Here is a 23,856-nt window from a genome sequence, read left to right on the forward strand (position 1 = left end):
AGTACTAGTTGTGTCCTACTTTGAGTACGAGGTGTGAGGACAGTGATGAATGTATACGCACTCAGTGTATAGCTGAACACCACCTGTCTGTCATGAGGAAAGAGCAAACGAGACGGGGGGAAAGATCATTGTCAAGATTATCTACAAAATCAAGCTTTTGCTTTGAAGAACATAATGGATGAATAATACATTCGGTAACACTTTAGTTTAGAGTCCAATTCTCACTATTAACTGGTTGCTTATTAACATGCATATTAGGATATTGGCTGTTTTTTAGTTCTTATAAAGCACATATTAATGTCTTATTCTGCATGACCATATTCTACATCCCTTAATCCACCCAATACCTAAACTTGACAACTAACTATTAATAAGCAGTAATTAGGAGTTTATTGAGATAAAATCGGTAGTCAATATTTAGTTAATAGTGAGAATTGGACCTTAATCTAAAGTGAGACCATATATTCTAATACTAATATCTTAATTTAACTGAAAATAATATGAGATTACAAATAAGGTAGGCATAACAGCACAATTTTCTGTAAAGTTGTCTAATTAATTGTAGTGTTGATAGTAGCCTACTGTAAGTTGAAGTTTCGTGGAAACGTTGACAGAGGTTATGTGGTCTCAAACTCACGTGATCACTTTGTTTTAATTTACCATAGCCCATGTTGAATAAATATATAATTTATAAAATATAATTGAATGTGTCGACTGGGTGACTCGAGAAATACAATCATAATGGTCTTGAATGATCCTATAAGTGACACTTGGTATTCTTCCTGGTTCTGGAAGCACTGAAACTCAAGTTTGTATGTTCTTAAATAATGTTGGTGTATGTAAATCTGTTTGTAGGTTATATATTTTCTTTCTGTTTCTTTAACTTTGTGATATGGACCCTAAGGGTCTGGAATAAAGAATGAATTAATTAATCACTTCAATGCTGCAGATAAGATGCCTTTCAATGACTCCCAGACCAGTTCACATAAGAACAATATCTCATAATTTTTCACCACTTTATGAGCATATTTTGCTAAAACGCTCACTGTTCACGGACATCTCTTGTAGCCTACAGGAAGTGTTGGTTGTCTGAGTTCGCAGCTGTAGGAGGTGGAGCTTATGTACAAAACAGAGAGCCATGTAAAGGTGAGTGACATACCTTTTTCTTTGAGGGTGTTCCGGTATGGCAGCTTACAATACAGTAACCGGACAAATTGCCACAATTATACATATACCCTACTCGTTCATATTTTAATTACAGCTTCAGTCTCGAACAACTGCACTGTAAAGCCACACACTGCGATAATCGCGCTCGGTCCGCGAGCGCTTGACGGACCCGTTCACCTGAACAGCTGACCGAAAGTAGAACTACCATGAGACCACTTTTGGGAGTATCGAGTCTTTTCATCGGTTTAATACTATCAAAATTATCCAGTAAGTTATGTTCTTTTACTTGTCATGTTTATTTGCTTCATATGCTGAACATATTATTGAAAGTTCTTCATTATGAGTTGTTTTGTAAGCTGTTTTAGTCGAAATGCTTTACATAACAAGTTCTTCTTCAAGCGAATCTGACAAATCCGGATAAAGCAAACAATGAAATACTGTATCCATAAAGAATAGAGCTTTTCTTTGTTGAGAAAGAAGAATGTTAAAGACAATGTTCAAGCAGCAGCCAGAAATTTATTTAGGATCTCTTGGCTAATTCACTACTACATTTAGATTTTCATTGTAAAACTCAACTTGATGTAGGTGATGATATTTTAGATGTTTAACCTTGCACCATGATCTTTACCTTTGCTGATTTATTAACCCCTTTTCTACATATTATTCAGATGCTGTAACGTCTGTCATCTATGTCGAGAATGGGACGAGTCTGACTTTAAATCCAAATATTCAAGGAGAGCTTGAAGACATTTTGTGGACACACAATGGAAATAAGGTGGCTGAACATGATCTGGTTGAATTTCAAGATTACGGTCAGTTCAAGGAAAGATCAGAGATTGAAGTCACTACTGGACAGCTCACGGTTCATAACATGACCAGCCGTGACAGTGGCATTTATAGGTCTGTAATACAGATCAATGGAAAGCTGCAAAGTTCTGAAAAAGAAGTTCAAGTTATCGGTAAGTGAGAATAAAATAAGACAGCAGTATTGTTGGTTACACTGATTTAATGTTGGCTTGGCTGGAGTATCAGCATACCTGTGCTAGTGAAGCTGGATGACCGAGAAAATCTTGTTTGTTAAGCTAAGACATCTGACTACACCAGCACACGAAACACAACATAGGCTACTGTACAAACTATAGTGGTTTTTCAAGACAGACGCTGACATATTCTTTTGATGAATGAAATGGATGATTCACTCTGTAATGTAAGAACAAAGTATTTATGGACTTTTCAGGAAGTAATTGTTCCATGTCATTTATTTTTATTTTATAGAAAAAGTCCTGGAAACTGGTAATGGATGTGACACAGATGGAAAATCACTGTATCACTTTATGCATTTTTAATCATTCAAAATGCAATTTTAAGCTATAATCATGTAAAATATCCTCGTATATTAAACTAGGCAAGTAAGAATATGTTTCAAAAATGTCAATGTCTTGTAGCCATAAGCTTATTTTCACCATGGAATAATACAGTAATAATAAAAAAAGGTACTTGTGACTTTTTATCTCAGATTTCTGACTTGTTTTTCTCGCAATTACGAGTTTACACCTTGCAATTCTGAATTGCATGATATAAAGTCAGAATTGTGAGATAAAAAGTGTAGCGTCTGGACCAATCAGACACACAAATTATTCATTTATTATATAAATTATTCCTGTTAAGCTGCAACCCCACTTTTGAAAAATTCCCAGAAATGACATACCCAAACTGAAACAGATACAGTTCATGAACCCTTTGCACTAAAAGCACAAGTATGATCTCATTTGAAAGCTGACACCTGGTAGTTTATTGTAAATGTAGAATTAATTATTGTCATAATGATTTTTTTTTTTTAAATAGCTTCAAAGTTTTGTAAAGTTATTAGAATTTTTTTTTTTATGAAACATATTAATGAAAATAAAATTGAAGTTGGCACTGGAGCAATCTAGAAATGCACTACAGCTAAAGCCACATGTCTGACCATGTTATATTTAAAATATGAAGATAATAAGTCTAAAACTCTGTATTTAGTTAAATGTTTTTCAAGATCATGTCATGACTTTATTTTGATTAGGCTACTCTAAAAATGCTACTGATGTTTAGTCATCGTCTAAGCATCGTCTTTTGTCTCTATTGTTTTGTGGTGCAAACGAGCCCCATTCAGTCTCAGTCTCCCCCTGCACACATTCACACCTCTCCAGCCTGGTTATGGCTCGAAATATGCATTTCTTTTGTCTGCATTATAGTTACTAACGACTGGCTATTCGTATGGTTTCAATCCCTAATTTCTTTTATCAAAGTTCTCACTTCACATTTGAAGTGCACTAAATAGTGGTCAAATGCACTAAAACATATCAGTAAGCATTCTTATTTAGAACAAAATTCATAAAAGAATAACCCCTGGTGGCAGGTGCACCTGGGCTAGCTAGCATGTTAGCTTAGCACACCATCAATACACGACCATTTATGAGATTAAAACCATGTTTGTGCTCCAAACTTACTTCATAACGCAATCGAGTGTTTTAAATAAACTTCTGTGATCTAATTTGGCTTCAGATAAAAAAAAAATCAGACAGAAAACATTATTTATAGTTTTATGCACGATGATAAAGTCTATATCGATTAGCATTACATTATAAATATAATCTATTATTATGAAAATACCTGGCATGGCTTGAAGAACACAGGCAAATCAAATATCATAGCAAACATGTTTATTGTCTTCAAAACATCTTTTATCTGCATATTACAGCGGGATCTCTGTAGCTTTGTGTGTAGCAGTGACGTCCTGGAATGTCACATGATTATGGCTCTTCTTCATGTTCCATATATGGATTATTTTTTGTGCATATAGCGCCCTCAGGCTATTGGTATGAATTGAAAACACTGCACATCTCAGTAAGAAGCGCTCACAATGATTACATCGACACATTTGGGTATAAATTCAATAAATATTATTCCTGTCTTTAGGAATATGACGTGAATCTATGAGAATATATCAATATTTCTCCAAGTTTGCACATTTTTGAGCTAAAGCCCTGAAGGACGTTGTTTTGTGTATCGCTGTCATGACGACAGCACGGGAGTTTTTTATGAATGAAAGCGGTTGACGCGCATAATTCATATTAAAGGTATCGACTCATTTTTTCATTTCATAACTCCTGACACAAATTAAGACATAACTGTCACTATAAGTTTCTCAGAATACAATAGTGGTCAAATACTGAAACTTGAGTATTATATCTTTTTAATGATGTATAGTTTGTCAAGGTATAACATTAAATCTGATAGTAACTTTGAACTATATAAATAAAAAAACGCTTCAGTGCGCCGACGCACTGGTGAAGCTTAACAGGTTGAATAATCCAGCAAACTCACTCTCCCAACAAAGGCCTGTGAAACTTCCCCCAACAACTAACATCCCAAATGAAGCCAACACACTGGCAGAACCGGGTTTCCTGTTACAGGACACACTGAGACCGATAAGAGATTTACGACCCCAAAAGGAAATTGCAGAGAGCTGTAACTCTCACTTAATTCTCGATGAGAAGGAGAAATAAACCCTGTTAATCCTATATATTCTTGAGAAATGTGTAAACCAAGTGGCGGCTGCTGGTCTTTCAAAGAGGGGAAGCTCATTTTCGGCCTACATCATAACAATTGTCCATTTATTTATACGTAAATTTGACGTTCTTTTTCAAGAAAATGCTCTGTGACCCTGTCGCACCAACTAGGCGTCTTTTCCAGTGACTTGACCAGTGTCCTCTCAATGGTCAGCAGAGTTAAATATAATTGTATAAATGTAATAATATAATAAAGGTATAAATAATAATATAATAAAGTATAATAATACTACTACTAATAATATATATTTTTTAATTATTTTAATAATTATTTTTTAATTATTACTAATAATAATATAAAAAATATAATAAGTAATAATATAATAAAGGTATATACAGAATTGTGTGAAATGTATTATGAAAATTGGCTAGCAATTTCGACAAGCAAATACCCAGAAATAGGTTGCAGCAGTTTGTCTTTGAAAAGTCCGCGATGGGACTGAGCTCGAACAGCTTCAACATCAGCGACTTTTTATTGTATGAAATCGCTGTCAATCAAAAGGAGACGCAGCCTTTTGACAGACCCTCCAATCATCACGCAGAAGCCCGGAGTCCGGGCCAGCCCACTCCTCATTCACTCCCAGAGACGCTGAGCATCCGTGGCGGGACATAATCGCAGCATTTATCCAATGACCGTCTAGTTTCGAAGCGCTGAAAAAAAATGTTCAGAGCAGCTCCACTGAAGTCACTGACACTGGGCTTCAACAGGGAAATGCACTGTGACGCTACGGGAATGTATGAGTAGGAGATCGAGTCAGCCGACCTGCTGTATGTAACTGATTCTGATCGAACTCGTCTTTGAGATGAACGTTTTCTAACGCATTTTTAGTCAATAAAATATTAACACAATAGTACATATTTGACCATTACTTTTTGTCATTATAGGGGAAGCCGAGCTTCCCTTGCAGTCTTAAAGAAATCCCCACTGGTATAAACATGTATCTAATTTTCCCACCTCATGATTTTGCTTTTATGTGGTGTGGCTTTTGTATTCTTGTAAACTCTATTGGGTTAATGTTTCAGACTTTGCATACTATGGTCAACTAAAATCATATGTGTGGCATGTTTGGTCTCTATAAACTCCAATCTTCGTCCCCGATTTGTTAATTTACATTACATTTTGCTAACTTTGTGACGCATTGGTATTGTGGGCATCTTAAAGATTCTTGTGTTAAACATCCAATCAAATTACATGTTCAAAGGCCTGCTTGAACAATGGGTCGTAAAAGGAATTTCCCTCCAAAGGAAAACATGTCTTATTGGCTCTTGCACCTCCAGAGGGTGTGACATCTTCACTCTTTAAAATTCACTGATCACAAGATCAGATCTCTCTTACTCTTCCCTGAAATGCTGATGTGAAGATGATGCTGAACTAGAAGCCTCTAAGGACCCACCAAGCTTGTGCCAGGCTGCGGCCTTGTCTTTCCATTCACCAAAGATACTCTGACTACCACTGGTTCTCTCTCATCAAGACCACATCAGCAAAGATCAACTGGAGCCTCAACAAATTGCATCAGGACAGTTTAATTCAAATGGGCGAGACATGCAAATATCAAACTTAGTCTCATTATTTGATACATTAAAGGAACACTCCACTGTTTTTTCATATTAAGCTATAGCCGCTTTCCGACCAAGTAGTTACAGGAACTTAGTTCTAGGAACTGTCCACTTCTAAACAGTTCTAAGAACTACTCTCCCCCAAACTCGGTTTTGCTGTTTGCGTTCGCACTGGCCAAGTGGCCATAGGAACTGGTAGGAGGGGTAAGGAAGTGACGCAAGCACGCTGACTTTTATTTTGACGGCGTGACGGACCTTTATTCTGGCGGCGCTGAGAACGCCAGAGTAAACAATGCTCGCATTCTCTGTGTTTATTAGTTAGCGATCTGTCTAACAGTACTGTTTAACCCTCGTGTTATGTTGGAATTCTGTGCACTCCCCTTATGGTCCGGGTCAAATTGACCCGCATTGGATTCAATACAATTCCTCAAAAATCACACTATGAAAAACAACAAAGATTCAGGTTCAAACTGTAAACTTTTAATATCAGCATTTGTCAAATATTCCCAAAAATATATATCTGAAGATATGATTTAATGAAAATGTTTTTTAACCATTTTTTAAAACTATTTAAAATTTGAATATACGTTATATTTATATATATTTGCATATACATTTTTTTTACTTTTTTATTTTATTTTTTTGCTTAGAACATCATAACTGAACAATTAATCAATTAATCTGAGCTCATTTTTCCTGCTGTCTATGTCGAAGTCTCAAGATATTTCAGATATCTTGAATATATAAATGAGAGCTTATTTTACTATCTGTGTCTTCTATCAAAAATTTTCATTTGTAATTTGCAATTAATTCTGAACACCATGATTTAGCTTTTTCAAGTGTGTTTGGTTTGGGCTAGAGCACTTTTAGATACACTTACACTTTAGAACTGGAGTTGATGCCCTGACATACATAAAATAAATGTTTTTATTTTGTGTCTGTACAGTTGCTTTTGAATAGCTGCCTATGATGGACATCACAAACGTAATAGTAATTTTGTTTGTATTTGTCAAAAAAAAAAACACCAGTATGTTGAAACTTTGCATGCAAAATATCAAGAAATATCAAGAAAAAAAATGTTTAATATTATTTCAGGTAGCTTGAAAAAATAAATGATAGGTAATTTTTACCATCTGTGGCTGACAAAATATTTTTCTGTATTGAAATAAGTGTGGAAAACATATTTTTTTAGCTTCATAATGTAGTAAAAAAATAAAATAACAAAATATAACCAAGAAATGTTATTATTTTGGGTTCGTACAGTTGCCTTAGAGCGTTAAAATATGCGGGTCAAATTGACCCGCGAACATCACGAAAGGAACATTTATTTTGTTTGTATATGTCAAAAAACACCAGCATGTTGAAACTTTGCATGCATGTTCATGATGATAAATGAGAAAAAGTCACAAAATATCAAGAAAAAAAAAAAATGTTTAATATTATTTCAGGTAGCTTGAAAAAATAAATGATAGGTAATTTTTACCATCTGTGGCTGACAAAATATTTTTCTGCATTGAAATAAGTGTGGAAAACTAAATTTTTTAGCTTCATAAGGTAGTAAAAAAATAAAATAACAAAATATAACCAAGAAATGTTATTATTTTGGGTCTGTACAGTTGCCTTAGAGCGTTAAAATATGCGGGTCAAATTGACCCGCGAACATCACGAAAGGAACAGTAATTTTGTTTGTATATGTCAAAAAACACCAGCATGTTGAAACTTTGCATGCATGTTCATGATGATAAATGAGAAAAAGTCACAAAATATCAAGAAAAAAAACATAGGTTAACCAGTATTTCCAACAATTAGAAAATCTAAACGGGTCAAATTGACCCGCAACATAACACAAGGGTTAATATCTTATTAGATAGAACTGTTATAGAAAGTAGACAGTATATGAAAAAAGGTTATTAGCCTATGCCGTGTGGTTGATGTCCAGTGATGCTAGCTGAGCAGAAATACATAATCATGTTTGGCTTGGTCCCCTCAAAGTTGCGTTGTATTTTCTCTTCAGCATAAAGGTTTAGAGACCCATCTATCACTGTTTTCCATGTTTGTATCTAGTTTCTGGAGTAAATATATAGGCTATAATCTGTGTGTTTACATTCTAGCCGTTTTAAAAATGGCAGGTGCTGGTGTATTGCGTGCGTTCGGTCAATCAGCGAACACTAACGTCACGGGTAGTTCCTATAGTGCTGGTTTAGACCCTACTCTGAAGTAGGACCTAAATTAGTTCCTCCAAATGGAGTTCCTAGAACTAAAATCGTTCCTAGTTCCTGCGGTGCGAACACGCCGACATCCGGGTACTTTAGCCAATAGTTCTAGGAACTGTGAAAAGGTTCCTCCGGTCAGAAAGCGGCTTATGTTATTCCCTTAACTAAGACGAGTTGATACATACCTCTCTCGTCTCAGTGCGTGCACTCAATCGCTCTGGCGCGCGGCGACACTTTGATAGCACTTAGATTAGCCCAGTTCATTCATTAGGATCCAGACAGAGATGAAGTAAGAAGCGACCAAACACCTCCACGTTTTCCCTATTTAAATACAGTTACACGAGTAGTTACACGACCAAGTATGGTGACAAAATAAAACGTGGCGCTTTTCTAAGCGGGTAAAAAGTATAAACTATAATGTATGGTGGAATAGCACTGGGAGCACTTCGACTCGGCGCAGTAAAAAGTCACGTTGGTTCTACTGACAGAAGTGAGAGGGAGAGGATTTTTCAGGAGTGATGATATTACTGCGCCGAGTCGAAGTGCTCCCAGTGCTATTCCACCATACATTATATTTTATACTTTTTACCCGCTTAGAAAAGCACCACGTTTTATTTTGTCACCATACTTGGTCGTGTAACTACTCGTGTAACTGTATTTAAATAGGGAAAACGTGGAGGTGTTTGGTCGCTTCTAGCTTCATCTCTGTTTGGATCCTAATGAATGAACTGGGCTAATCTAAGTGCTATCAGTGTCGCCGCGCGCCAGAGCGATTGAGTGCACGCACTGAGACGAGAGAGGTATGTATCAACTCGTCTTAGTTAAAGGAATTAACATAGTTTAATATGAAAAAACAGTGGATTATCCCTTTAAGTATCCTTACCCCTTTAAAGAAGGGTGTGTTAGAACTAAACTGATGGTTTGCTCAAGGCTGTTGATCTGCTGAATTTCAGACAATGCTATAACTTCTTGCTTTCCTGTATTCTGCTTCAGCTCTCTTTCCCTTGGTAAACTGTATGCATGAATGTGTGTGTATGTTAGAGTAGTTTAAGTGTTTAGACTAGTTAATAAAATATTGTTCATGTCACACGTAAAGTTGTCTGTGTCTCAAGCTCATAATTGGAGTCACTTATCATATACATTTTGGCTACTGCTCTTAGTAGTACTGTAAATTAAGAAAGACATTTCCCGACTTCCGGTATGGCGTCGAGGCGAGTGGCAGTGTAGAACGCGAGCTCCCAGACAAGTCGGTTATACTCCCCTGCTTAATATAACTTTACGCCGTGTAATTGATAAGCAAATATGGAGGGGGAGAAACAACGAAAAGCTAGAGGCAAATCAACCCAAAGACCTGAGAAAAACGAGAGACAAACAAAGGAGAATGATGACGATGACAACGCTGGCGAGAACGAGGCCGCGGATACAATGCAAGTTTGCATCAGCGCTATATATTCTGAAATTAAGGCACTCCGATCTGACGTGAACACAGAATTAAACAACTTTAAAGAGACTTTCTCCAGAGACTGGAAAGCAGACTTGGCAAGCCTGAGTACAGACATCAACCTTAAACTGAACGAAATTGCCAAAGATTTGAAAGACACAGTGAATAGAGTGGAGGAGGCCGAGCACAGGGTGGCGGATTTGGAAGAGTGGAACGCGGAGGCTAGAGATGTGCTAAGTCAAACCCTCGACATCCAACAAAAAATGCAAATAAAACTGACAGATCTTGAAGCAAGATCACGACGAAACAATATACGCTTGTACGGGATCCCTGAGGAGGCCGGAGATGACAACATACAGGAGGTTGTTGAAAATTTCATCAAGACAGAATTGTCCCTCCCCGATACTGAACTGGGGATACAGCGCTGTCACAGAGCGCTCGGCCCTAAACCACCGCCAAATGCGAATCCCCGATCGGTTGTTTTGTACTTTCTTGAATATAGGATTAAAGAGCTGGTCCTTCGTTCGGCATGGAAAAAGAGGGAAGTTTACCTGAAAGGGAGGCGAGTGTACTTCGACCAGGATTATCCGGCTGAAACTCAAAAGAAGAGGAAGGCATACGCTCCTATCAGGAAATTACTCAAAGAGAAGGGTCTCCGTTTCCAGACACCACCCCCCGCTAAACTTCGGGTATTTTTTGAAGATGGTCCCATTGTTTATAACAGCGCAACGGAGGCGATGGAGGACCTAAAAAAGAAAGGATTGACCACAGCCAACATCAGAGAAGATACCGCCACATCAACTTCAATGGAGAGGCTGAGTAAAATGTCTTGGGAAACAGCGGGCGCGAAACCACGACGCAACCGAGATGACCATCAAGAGAGGGCACGGAAAAGACTCCAGGATTTCCGCCGGGACACAGGAGAAACTGTTTGACTCTCACTCAGGGTAAATTATCAGTAAAACCGTGACGTTCGAAATCAACTAAAACAGTAGTTTAATATAACAAGGGTAACGTTAAGTTTTATACAAGAATTATGTTATATCTGTGTATGTTCATGCTCAGAGTCTTGATTTTGGCGGTTTATTATTAGTTGAGCTGACGTTATAGCTTGAAAGACTTACAACGGCTATGTCTGGGAGCTGAGGAAAAGACGTGCTCTGATTTATAGAGTCAGTTTGCACGGGGAAGGCCCTTCGTTAATTGAAGTTTTTCCTTTCCAAATAGAAGTTTCTTTAAAAGGAACTTTGATTATGGAAGTTGTAGTTTCCTTTGATTGTACATTCTTTTATTTTTTCACTTTTTTGTTCTGTGTTATTTGTGTTACAATGTTAAGGTCACTTGGGATTTTTTATATGATAGTACATCAGAAGATAAATGTCACAACAAGAATATAGAACTATTACACTTAACGTTAATGGGTTGCAAAATCCTATCAAACGAAGTAAACTTATAACTAAAATGAAAAGAGAGAACCAACATATAATTTTTTGGCAGGAGACTCATCTAGTACAAACTGAACATGAAAAACTGAGAAAGTTAGGATTTAGAAACACTTTTTATTCATCCTACACTAAAGGAAATGCAAGAGGTGTTGCAATACTGATATCGAATAAGGTGACTTTCCAGCTCTCCAGCCAAATAGCTGATAAAGAAGGACGTTATATTCTGGTGAAAGGAATCCTTGATTCAAAAGAAGTAACATTACTTAATGTTTACAGACCACCTGGAAAAGATAAATTACTAATTATGAAAATATTTGAGCTAATAACTTCAGAAGTATCAGGCACACTTATATGCGGAGGGGACTGGAATGTACAGCTGAAACCTACCCTAGACTCTTCAAATCCAGCAAAAAAGATCAATTCTGAATCTCTTTATATTAAAAAAATGCTTAAGGAAGCTGGCATGATTGACATATGGAGGGAACTCCACATTTTTCTCTCACCCTCATATAGTCTATTCAAGGGTTGATTATTTTTTCATGCTCCAATCAGACAGGCATAGAATTATAGGTTGTGATATAGGAATTAGAGATGTTTCAGATCATGCAGGAGTTTATTTAAGACTCCATTTGGATGTTCAACCCAAGAATACTGTCTGGAGATTGAACACTAGCCTCTTAAATGATCCCCAATGTATAGAATATATTAAAAAAGAAATTAAAGAATATTAAACCTCAAATCTTAGATGAAATAAAAGTAAAAAAACAACAAATAAATAAGATACTTGATAAACAAGTAGAGATCAAACTTAAATATATCAAACAGAAGTATTATGAAAATGGACCCAGAGCTAAAAAAATGTTAGCATGGAAACTCCGTAAACAGCGAACTGAAAGGTCAATTTTCAAAATTAGAAATCCAGAAACCAATGTAACGTGCTATAAAACAGAAGATATATTAAGGTCGTTTGAAATCTACTATAAAAAATTATATTCTCAACCAGAAGCAGCGGACCCTTCCATTATTGAACATTTTTTGGAATCTCTAGACTTACCATCAGTAGGACTTACACAAAACAAACTGGTAACACAAGAAATTACAGAAGCTGAAATTGATAAGGCCATATCAAATTTAAAGACAAATAAAGTACCAGGGGGGACGGGTATCCAGCAGAGTGGTACAATAAATTTAAGGAATTATTAAAACCTATGCTGTTAAAATGTTTTAACCATGTTCTTAAGGGGGGAGAGACACCAATATCCTGGAAGCAAGCTATCATATCAGTAATACCAAAAGTTGGAAAAGATAAGACGGAATGTGGGTCATATAGACCTATTTCAGTTTTGAATATAGATTATAGATTATATGCTTCGATAATTTCAAAAAGACTAGAAAATATAATTCCTGAGTTGATTGATACCGACCAAACAGGATTTGTGAAATATAGGCAGACACAAGATAATGTGAGACGGGCATTATTTTTGATTGATAGCATAAGCAAAAGTAACTCTAAATCTCTGGTAATTAGCCTCGATGCCGAAAAGGCTTTTGATTCCGTACGATGGGAGTTTTTGTACCTGGTACTGCAACATTTTGGCTTCAATGAAAATGTTATAGGATGTCTTAAACCACTATATCATTTACCGACAGCACAGGTTAAAATAAATGGTAGCATTTCTAATTCAATTACACTGGAACGGGGATGTCGCCAGGGATGCCCCTTAAGTCCCACACTTTTTGCACTATTCATAGAGCCACTTGCTCAAGCAATTAGAGAAGATGTAGAAATACCAGGATTCCAATTTAAAGGAAATGAACATAAAATATGTTTATATGCAGATGATATTCTTATGACGATCTCTGACCCCGACTCCAGTTTACCTAAACTTATGTCATGCCTTGAGCAGTTTGGTTGGTACTCTGGATATAGATTAAATTTAGACAAAACTCAAACCCTCTCTTTTAATTATTCACCACAGGAGAACATACGTAATAAATATAATTTTAAGTGGAAAACTAATATTAAATACTTAGGAGTTATCATACCAAAGAATATGACAAAAATTTACACTATAAATTATGAACCCATAACTAAAGAACTAAAAACAGATTTGGACAGATGGATGCCCTTACCCCTTGGTTTATGTAATCGAATTGATAGTATAAGAATGAATGTTTTACCACGATTACTGTTTCTATTCCAATCGCTGCCTGTAGAGATTCCGAAAAAACAGTTTAATGACTGGAACCGAATGATCTCTAGATTCATATGGAAAAATCAGAAACCTAGGGTCAGACTTAAAACATTACAATTATCAAAGGAGAGAGGAGGACTGTCTCTTCCCTGTTTAGAAGATTACTACAAAGCGGCACAGCTGAAATATCTAGTTTGTTGGTGTAATAATGAGTATGAAGCAAGATGGAAAGAATTAGAATTTAGCCAGCTGGACATTCCCCTTCCCTCCTTATTGGGGGATAAAGCCACTAGGAATAAATACTCTAGTGAACTGAGTCATTGGACGATGGTTCCTCTCAATATTTGGTTCAAGGAATGTAAAAATTTTAAGCTCGAGAAACAAGCACGGTTGTTAAGATGGGTGGCGTATGACAATGATTTTAAACCTGCACAGTTAGATTCAAGGTTTAAACAATGGACGATGAAAGGCATTACATCATATTGTACAATCTCAGCCAACACAGGTTTAAAGAGCTTCCAACATCTTACTGACACCTATATTTTAGAAAAACAAGATTTCTTTAGATATTTACAGCTTAGGAACCATTATAATAAAAATATTAAAAATAATGATCAAATTGAAATGAATATGATCAGTATTTTTATTGATTCGTATAAGAATGGGACTCACAAGAAACTGATATCAAGAATATATTCAAGTATACAATCTTCTAAAAATCACTCTACATTATATGTGAAAGATAAATGGGAGAAGGAAACTAATATAATTTTATCTGATGAAGAGTGGTTAAACATTTGCAAAACACAGTATACTACCACCAGTTCAGGTCATTGGAGAGAATTCTCATGGAAGAATATCATAAGATTCTTTATTACTCCCAAAAGAAAATATTTACAGAATGGTAAACCAGAATCTGCATTCTGTTGGAGACAATGTAATACTTCTATGGCAGATTACTTTCACATATTCTGGAAATGTCCAATGATTCAACCTTTTTGGTTAGAGATAGTCACTGAAATAAAATTGATACTGGGATTCGAGACGGAGTACAGTTTCAGTACTACAGTGCTATGCATAAGTTTAGGCAACCATGCTAAAGTTGACTAAAAAGAGGAATAAAAAATCATATTTTGCAAATTTAACTTAATGCCTTATTTTAAAAAATTAGGAAAAATCCAACCTTTAAGGACACCAATTTTCTTTGTGAATGAATAATGTATCGTAAATAAATAAATGTTCTTCCTTAAAAAACAGGGTGCATAAGTTTGGGCACCACTATGTTAAATTCCCATAGAGGCAGGCAGATTTTTATTTTTAAGTATTTTTTTTTTTTTTTTTTTAGGATACTATGCATCCTGATAAAGTTCCCTTGGCCTTTGGAATTAAAATAGCCCCACATCATAGCATTCACCATACCTAGAGATTGGCATGGTTTTATTTCAGTTAGCCTAAAAGCTAGTTTGATTTGCATTGCTCTCAATGGTTGCCTAAACTTATGCATAGCACTGTATATATTTAGGAAATATACCAACAAATCCTAATACTCAAGACAAATACCTACTTAATATATTATTAGTTGCGAGCAAAAAAAACAATAACTAAGAAATGGCTGCACAAGAATCCTCCAAAAAAAGATGAGTGGATAGAGATTGTAAGTCAAATATATGATATGGAACAGCTGACCTTCTCTTTACGATTAAACATGGATAAATTTTACAAGCGCTGGTCAAAATGGCTAATGTATAGGAATAGGGATTGAGCATAAAGAGATATTGTGAGTGTAATGCAAATTATTATTTTTATTTTATTTATTCTTTTCTCATTTACTTTAATTGGTAATACTATATCTGAGAGACTCTCCACCCTTTTCTTTCTTTTTTTCTTTCTTTTTTTCAGTATGTAAAATACTTGTCCAATGAAAACATTTTCTGTATTTGTATGTTGTATGATGGGACTTTGAACCTTTTATTGACTTGAAAGGACAATTACAATTATTCTCCGGATATTATTATAAGGGAAGGAGGGGGGAAGGGAGGAAGAAGGGAGGAAAGGGAGGGAAGAGAGAAGAAAAGAAGAAGAGAAGAAAAAGTTCTTTCTCTCTCCTCTCACTACTCTGAGACTACTGGGAGAGTAACCCCGGATTTGACATTAACACTTTATGAATAACATAATTGTATGTTATACCCCTAGTGACCTGTTTGTTCTGTTCTTTTGTGTTCTACCAAAAAACATATAAAACAATAAAAAAGAAAAGTAAAAAAAAAAAAAGAAAGACATTTCCCATGCCCCGGAAATGTACATTTCTTAGAGTTAATAAACAATTAACCCTGAGTGTTCACGGGACAAACAGGTTAATTGATTGTAATATTAATTTACGACATTAAATTAATTATATTAACTGATCCAAATATTCATAATCAGTTATAACAAGTTATTATTGATTATTAATATTTCATACAGCTAATTTGCTACAAAAGTCAGATTTGCGTGATATAAAGTCAGAATTGTGAGATATAAAGTCAGAATTGTGAGATATAAAGTCAGAATTGTGAGATAAAAGTTGCACTTATCTTTTAAATGTCTTTATTCTGTGGCAGAAACAAGCTTCCACAGCCACGAGATGAGTTTTGTTATAAAGTATTTACGTTTACGTAGCATCTAAATCCACCATTCGCTGTTCCCTCAGATGCTGTACAGGAGCCGATCGTGACCTGTAATCTGAACAATATTTCACGAGCACTGCTCTGCTCAGTGTCATCTCAGTCTCATGTTTCTTATGAATGGACTGGACCAGGTTCAGCTCAACAGGTCGGGCAAGAGCTTCACATCAGCAGAGAGGAGGAGCCTGAGTCAGTCTACACGTGCACTGTGAAGAATGAAGTGAGCCAGAAGAGCAGCAGCTTCACTCTGAAACACTGCGACACAGGTTTACTTCAGGCTCATTACAGTAATGCTCAAGTGCAGTTCATGATGAAGATAATGAGTATTGTTATGTCCTCCACAATCAGGTCAGAATATCATTCTACCAGTTGCATTATCTGTCATCGCTGCTGTTGTTCTGGTGATCATAGCTGTGGCTGTTTATTTCATTTGGAAAAACAAGGGTAAGAACGGTAAGATGCTCAAAACCATAAAGATATGAATGTGATATGGTTTTCAGTTTCCCGTTTACATATCAATCTAGTTATAATTACTATTGTAGTTTAAAAGTTCAACATGCACTGATATATTTTAAGCTCATAATCCCACATAATTGAGTCATTATTACTTTTTTTCAGCAAAGGACTCTAAGCAGAGTGGAAAAGGCAGTGGGGATAGACAGGAAAATAGTCAAGAAATGACTGATAAGAAAAAAGCTGAAACGGCTAATTCAGCACTTCTGTGTGAGCGGGAGGAGAGCAGTAAACCAGTTGAGCAGAAGGAGAGCAGTGAATCAGGTGAGCATGTTTAGAGAGTTTGACTGGACGTCAGTCTGACTGTATTCCTTTAAAGACGACTTGCTCTGTTTAGATACATACATGATCACAACAGCACATCTTCCTGTTTCTATAGCTGTAACACAGTCTCACCCCAAAACGTCACGTACTGACGGGTCTTGACCATACGGCAACATACGACGAAAAGGGTACCCCTAAAACGTCCATATGTGACTATTCGGGTTATGGGTAGGGTTAGGTATGCGTTAGGGTACCGCTAGGAGGCGCTGCTAGTGCGCTTATGTCTTCGTCTCATATGGACGTTTTAGGGGTACCCTTTTCGTCGTATGTTGCCGTATGGTCAAGACCCGTCAGTACATGACGTTTTGGGGTGAGACCGGGCTGTTTCTACAATATACAGCACTTTTTTTTTTTTAAATGGAGAAAAAAAAACAATTTAAAAATGTCCTCACTGTACTTGAATAGGTGTTTTTTCATAAGTTATAAGACTAGTTTTGTTTTATAGAAATTAAAACACAAATGATTATAGCTTTGTAATTTTATAGTAAATTTAGAACAGATTTAAATTTTACCCTTTTCTGGCTTGTCAAATTGTCATTAAACTGCTTTATCATTTTATTGGTCAGGGAATAATTTCTGGAAACATTGTATTTTAGAAAAAGATGGTGACAATAAAGAGGATGAGAAACCTGCTGAAGAGCAAAACCTCATTGAACCAGAACAAGATAAATGTGAAGAGCCAACATCAGGAACACAGAACTGACTTAAACACCCCAGGACCCAAATATCTTTTACATGGTGCTTCATGTGGGTAACACTTTATAATAACGTTCAGTTGTAGGTCATTTATAAGTGATTAGTAAATAATTAACTAATTATTTACAAAACATGACTATGCGTTTCATAAATGATTCATTTTTTTAAACTTTTTTTGTTTGTTTTGCACACATCAGGAGTACAGTGGTTAAAGACTCCATGTGTTTCAGAGAAGACAGCTGTCTATACCCTCACCAGTCAGCACTTACACTGCAGTGCACACTACACTACACTACACTACACACTACAGAAGACACTACACTACACACTACACTACACTACACTACAGAAGACAGCTGTCTATACCCTCACCAGTCAGCACTTACACTACACACTACAGTGTTCAACACCTGTTATAGATGATGTGTAAATCATTTCCAACACTTTCTGCGTCCCCTAATCTAATGTGTAAACTATTCATCACTTGTAATTGTGTTTCACATCATTCGTAGATACGATTCGTTGATCTTATGCCCTATTGATTCTTGAAGTGGTAATTACGAATGATGTGTAACACATTTACAAGTGATGAATAGTTTACACTAGATTAGGGGATGCAGAAAGTGTTGTAAATGATTTATTCATGCGATTACACATCATTGTGTTGAACACTGTTACTGACCTGTTACAAATGATCTGTATGTGTATTTAAGGCATTTACAACACTTTCTGCACCCTCTAATTGCTACATACAAAAACCCCATAATTTATTAAACATTTATGAACCGCATATTCATGTTTTGTAAATGATTAGTTAATCATTAACTAATCAAATGTAAATGACTTATATCTGAATCTAAAAAACATACATAAAATAATGAACATCTTATTAATCATTTATGAGCGCATAGTCATGTTTCGGAAATGATTAGTTAATTATTTACTAATCACTTGTAATTTACAAACATACATAAAATGTTAGTATATCACTTGCCAATCATTTATGAATGTTCTGTAAATGATTAGTTCATCATTAACTAACCACTTATAAATGACTTACAACTGAACGAGATTATAAAGTGTTACCCAGCTTTTTTTTTTTTACAGTAGTACATTAGTGAACCAGGGACGATAATAGTTAAATAATTTAAAACAAGTGTAGTCCATCATAAGACAGTCATTTATCAGTTTAATTATATTGGAGTCTTACTGATGTAGTTGGTCTGAGACGTGCATTAATTTGAACAGCTGTTATTGGAGTGGCTTGATGCAGAGAACCTTTAAAAAACTTCATGCTGTCATACAACAAATCTAATTCACAGGTCAAATGTAATGAATTGAAATACATTGAAATAAAAATGTCAAGCCTGTACAAATACTAGAAATCATGAAACTAGGAATCATGTAACCGTACATTTCACTTAACTCTAAATAAAGTCATTTAATCACTTGATGAATCTCTGGAGCCAAGAAAACAGTTTGTCAGATCTGTGACGCTCCATCATTACATTGATGTCTTGCCGTCAGCCAATCACTGCATTCCCCAAAACCATGATCAGCATCGATTTACCTGATAATCTCAGACAATTTACCCTGAGATTTAATCAAATCTGGCTAATTTGGGACGTTTCTTTAAAAAGTGACAGCCAGTTACTGGCCTGACAGCAGAATACAGCGATTTAAGTTCACAGATCCGTGTGAATGGGGGTCATTTGATAATGTTAGCTGTACACAAGTGAAAAATTTCTGTTTTTAGTACATCTTTGTCACGTACACAAACCCTGAGGTGTTCAAACTGGACTGCAAGTCACTGAATTTAACTTCTCATTTACTCCAGTCCAGTCACATGACCAGTGACCAAAAAGGGTGCTATTGTCTTCCTAAACGAGTTGGAAACTTCAAAGAACTACTGAAGCAGGACTTGGACTATATTCTTTATTTTTCTAGAATCAAGTCAAAATGAAGATTAAAAAAAAAAGTCACACTGCAAGTACATATCCAACTAACATCTTAAAAAGATCTTATATAAAAACTGAGTAGTACAGAACAAATCAAGACTTTAAAAACAGTTCTGCAAGTTAAGCCCTTGAATGATCTGGACCCTTCAGCTTCAAAATACAAGACATTTCTGGCAGTAGATTATTCCAGAACGAGGCGATCAGGCTTCAGTCTCCGTCCGTTTCCTCCTCAGACTCAGACTCTGAAACACAGGACAGACTCACATCAAATATGAGCTATAAAGGAATCCAGAGGGAGATTTGTCCTTGAAACTGTAGAAACCATCAGGTTTAACTGGGCCGGCTACTCACCCTCTTCTGCGCTCTTCAGCCACTCCACGAACTTCTTCATCTGCTCCAGGAAGAAGCCTTTTCCTTTGGCCAGATGGGCTTCGGTGTACCACTTCAGAATGGCCTCTTCACTCACAACATTCACTGCAGGGGAAGCAGAGGGTTAGGAGCGGTCTAATAAAGCTCTTCAGGAGCACTCGAGTCAGCATTAGAGGAGCGCTACCTTTATAGAGCAGCAGAACGATCTTCTGGAAGGCGTTCATGAAGTGGATGTTGTCGTAGCAGTACTCCTGAACCCTCAGCAGAAGCGTGAGCTCAGACAGGCCCTGAGTGGTGAAGGCCTTCAGGAGAGGGCTGTGTTGCTGAGGAGAAAGGCAAGAGGATGCTCAATATTAACAGGTTCACTGGTATTGACCCAGCATAGAGAATCAGGCAACAGATTGGTTCTCAAATTACCAAAATATTTTTCAAATAAAATAGAGGCAGCATTTGTGTCCTGGAAAAACTGAACTTTTTGAAGATGCTCCCGAACTTAAAATGCTGTTTGATTCGACATGTTTTGTACCGATAGATATCAAGACAGAATTTACTGTATTACGTGGAACTTCACAGAATGTCAGATTTGAGGAATAGATAAATTAATATTCACAGACTAGTCTATTGCGACTCAAGTGTACTGACCTGCTTTTATTAAACCATAAAGAGACTATTCAAATATGAATCTGAATGGTTTCATGTACCAAACTCACATGATGCTCATATAGAGGCTGAAAACTGTCAGATGTGTGGTACATGAAACCATTCATTCACAGATTCAGATTTGAAGTCTTTATGGTTTAATGCTCACTTGAGCATGTTACGGTTTCATTTGAGAAAAACTATCGTCATAGCAAGCACAGAAACTCAAAGGTCTTCAAGAAATGACGAATATTACTGTTGTACAGCAGAATTTAGCTAGGTCTCAATGTAAGAACACTAAAGTTATTAAACTTCTTCCATGTTTTCATTTCTAACAGTAAAGCTCTGTTGCGCAGCACTGACAAATGTGGTTTGACTTCAATTAAAAGTTCAATTGTTTTATGCATTAATTTAATAACCAAAATTAAAATGCATCATTTCTGGGGAGGAAAAGAAGAAAGTAGTTTTTACGAATTCAATTAGACATGCTTTTTAAATTTAAACCATTAAAATAGAATTCATAAGACAAACAGAACTTGGTAAAAATTAAATTTGAGGAAAAAAAAAAAAAAACGGCGCTAAACATGTAATTTATTAAAATCCAAAAAGTTGTTAAATTGTACAAGTTTAATGATTTGAATTAGACAAGCTTTTTTGATAGCTAAATATGTAACCATTAAAATGGAATCCAAAGAGTAAAAAATAAATAATTTGGAAAATATAAATTTATATTTCATAGGGCCCTACAAAAGAACAACATGTGAACATTATGTCTGACATCTTGGTATCAGTCATCTTTAATTGGGTTTTATTAAATATTTAGCATGGACGAGAAGCGTTTGGAAAAACTTGGAGACAGACGTCCTGAAGTGTATCCCGAATGATGTAGATGTAGCTCGATAACCCTCCTCTAACCTTCAAGTGTTTGATGGACTGCTCAGCGACCAGCTCCTCTTTCTTATTCCACTCCATCAAGCTCATGATGCTGGTCCACATGATCCCGATCATCTTCTGCTCAGAGATGCTGCTCCGCTTCATCTCCTCCTTGCAACTGGAGATAATCTGGAAGAAACAGATCAGAGATGATGATTTTCTCTCAACACAGATTCTGAGGCAGAACGCCAGCGGCTCGAGTAAAGCGTCTTCACGGACCTCAGTAAAGGAGACGCCCAGAGCCATCTGCTCCTGCAGCTCTTTCTGAAGCTCCTTGCGAGCTCCTATCGACTGCCGGTTACGGGAGAAGTCAGACAGCTCCTTCAGCCCAGCGTCAGAGAAGTACTTGGAGAAATACTCATAGCTGCGCTTGTTTACCGGGAACAGCTCCTGCAACACAACACACATTAACAGGTCGAGATGATTGCCATAACAAAACGGGTTCACTTACATTAATCACTCACTCTGATATTCTGATATGCTGCACCTTCAAAAGTTCAAACTGACTTTTTGCACACAATTACACTGATGTAGTTACATTTTAAAAAGGAAGTCTGTTTTATTAATGTTAATTCCTTACTATTTTTATGCACCTGTGCACTAGGAAAAATTCCTAGTACATGTTTAAGTCTAGTCTGAAGTCGTATGTTTTTAGTATGGCTCTTAGAACTGATTGAGCGCACAGGTTAATTGTGTGTGTGACTACATAATTGCTTTGTTGTATCATCTATGCTGGTAAGCACGGTCTCAACGGCAGATTTAAATGTGCTATAGAAATAGGTTTTGTACTCTTGTTATTGTACTTGCTAATAAAGGCTGATTCTGATGCACTCAGACTCACCATCAGCCGGTCGTCCATGCTGACCTTCCGCAGAGCGCAGGCCACAGAGTTGATGTCCTTCTCAGTGATCCACGCTTTGAACAGCTTCACAGCGAAGGCCGGAGACACTCCTATTTAAAGCAACACCACGTTCAGTATAGAAACAAGCAAATCAGAGAAAACCTGAGTGTGTGTGTCAGACGTACCTTCTTTGACCAAGTTGTCATTGAAGAGGCTGCCCAGGATTGAGGCGGATATGCTCCCGTTAGCCAGCAAGATGCCAGTAAGCATGGCGAGCTTGTTGCGCTCGGACTCACTGAACCCTTTTAGGAACAGGAGCAACTGGGGAAGAATTTTTTTTTTAGTCTTTGTAAAGACTAGAAAATGTCTAGAAAATCTAGTCTTTGTAAATGTTGTAAAGATTTACAAGTCTAATGTTATATGCTGACATTTTAGATTCAAGTTACCTTTTTGATCTCCTCCTCGAAACCCTTTTCCAGGTACTTGTAACGCCGGATTAACTTGTTAAAAACCTAAAACAAACAAAAAACAGGAAGTCAATTTGAGAACATATTAAGTATTGGTATTAAGATGCGTTTTGGTCGATCGGATCACAAGTAGACGAGGGAGACACATTCCCGTTTACACCTGGTGTTTTAATCCCTCTCTTCTGTCCTGATTTCTTCAAGTGGAGGGTCTACGGGCGGGTAAATTTAGTTTATAGATCTTTTGATCTAATGGACGAAATAAGCTCAAGCTATTTACATATGAACACGAGTGGAGACAACGGAGAGCATCAGCTTTTGATGTCACATGCGTCAACTGTCAAATGAAGACCCAAGTTTGGTTTGAAGAATTAAAAAAAAAAAAAAAAAAAAAAAGTTTACTAAGTTTGTTTAAATCCCGTATTTAGTGTCGTCCACTTGTGATCTGATCAACTAAAACATCTTAATACCAGCTGTGAACAGGCCTCAGACACCATTATACATCTAGACCCACATTCCTGACAGAGACTTCACATACCTGAGCGTACGCTCTCATGGTCTTCACATCTTCGTTTGCGGTGAAGAGACAGAAGTTAGTCCGAGTCATGTCGTCAGATATGGCACCTCCCGGAGCTGAGCACAGATGGAAACACTTGAGTTAAAGACTATAATTCACTGCTGAAACAAAGCGGCTCACAAGAGTCAAACGGCCTCTTACCCAGCATTCCACCAGCCACCAGGATGTCAAACAGGGTTTCTGCATAGCGCCGATAGTCAAGCTTGGCACCAGAGGAATCTAGGAACTTGGCAACAGCCTCCAAATCAGGGCC

At 36.6% G+C, this 23,856-nt stretch overlaps 2 protein-coding genes across 3 annotated transcripts in view; one reads left to right on the forward strand and one right to left on the reverse strand.

The window, feature by feature from the left end:
* The first annotated feature begins 1,053 nt into the window (after window positions 1-1,053).
* On the forward strand, window positions 1,054-19,277 carry cd58 (CD58 molecule). Of its 2 annotated transcripts, none has more exons than XM_079880654.1 (7): window positions 1,054-1,146; window positions 1,262-1,434; window positions 1,836-2,126; window positions 16,316-16,555; window positions 16,638-16,742; window positions 16,908-17,066; window positions 17,723-19,277. In XM_079880654.1, exons 2-7 carry the CDS (start codon window positions 1,374-1,376, stop codon window positions 17,827-17,829), a joined length of 963 nt encoding a protein of 320 aa, XP_079736780.1. In that variant the 5' UTR covers window positions 1,054-1,146; window positions 1,262-1,373; the 3' UTR covers window positions 17,830-19,277. The 2 variants fall into 2 exon arrangements, with proteins under 2 accessions (XP_079736780.1, XP_079736781.1); XM_079880655.1 differs by having other exon boundaries at window positions 1,075-1,146; window positions 16,638-16,733.
* A 466-nt stretch (window positions 19,278-19,743) lies between these two features.
* Window positions 19,744-23,856, reverse strand: part of bzw1b (basic leucine zipper and W2 domains 1b) — a 6,368-nt gene continuing 2,255 nt past the window's right edge. Inside the window, exons 3-12 of the mRNA XM_079880653.1 lie at window positions 23,745-23,856; window positions 23,565-23,659; window positions 23,009-23,074; window positions 22,748-22,883; window positions 22,563-22,672; window positions 21,941-22,111; window positions 21,704-21,850; window positions 20,334-20,472; window positions 20,132-20,254; window positions 19,744-20,022 (exon numbers count right to left, since the gene is read on the reverse strand). The exon at window positions 23,745-23,856 is cut by the window's right edge and continues 65 nt beyond it. Of these exons, the coding sequence (XP_079736779.1) occupies window positions 19,988-20,022; window positions 20,132-20,254; window positions 20,334-20,472; window positions 21,704-21,850; window positions 21,941-22,111; window positions 22,563-22,672; window positions 22,748-22,883; window positions 23,009-23,074; window positions 23,565-23,659; window positions 23,745-23,856 (1,134 nt within the window). The 3' untranslated portion in view covers window positions 19,744-19,987. The remainder of the gene's footprint in view (window positions 20,023-20,131; window positions 20,255-20,333; window positions 20,473-21,703; window positions 21,851-21,940; window positions 22,112-22,562; window positions 22,673-22,747; window positions 22,884-23,008; window positions 23,075-23,564; window positions 23,660-23,744) is intronic.

This window comes from Squalius cephalus (genome assembly GCF_949319135.1).
Source record: "Squalius cephalus genome assembly, chromosome: 9".
NCBI lineage: Eukaryota > Metazoa > Chordata > Actinopteri > Cypriniformes > Leuciscidae > Squalius > Squalius cephalus.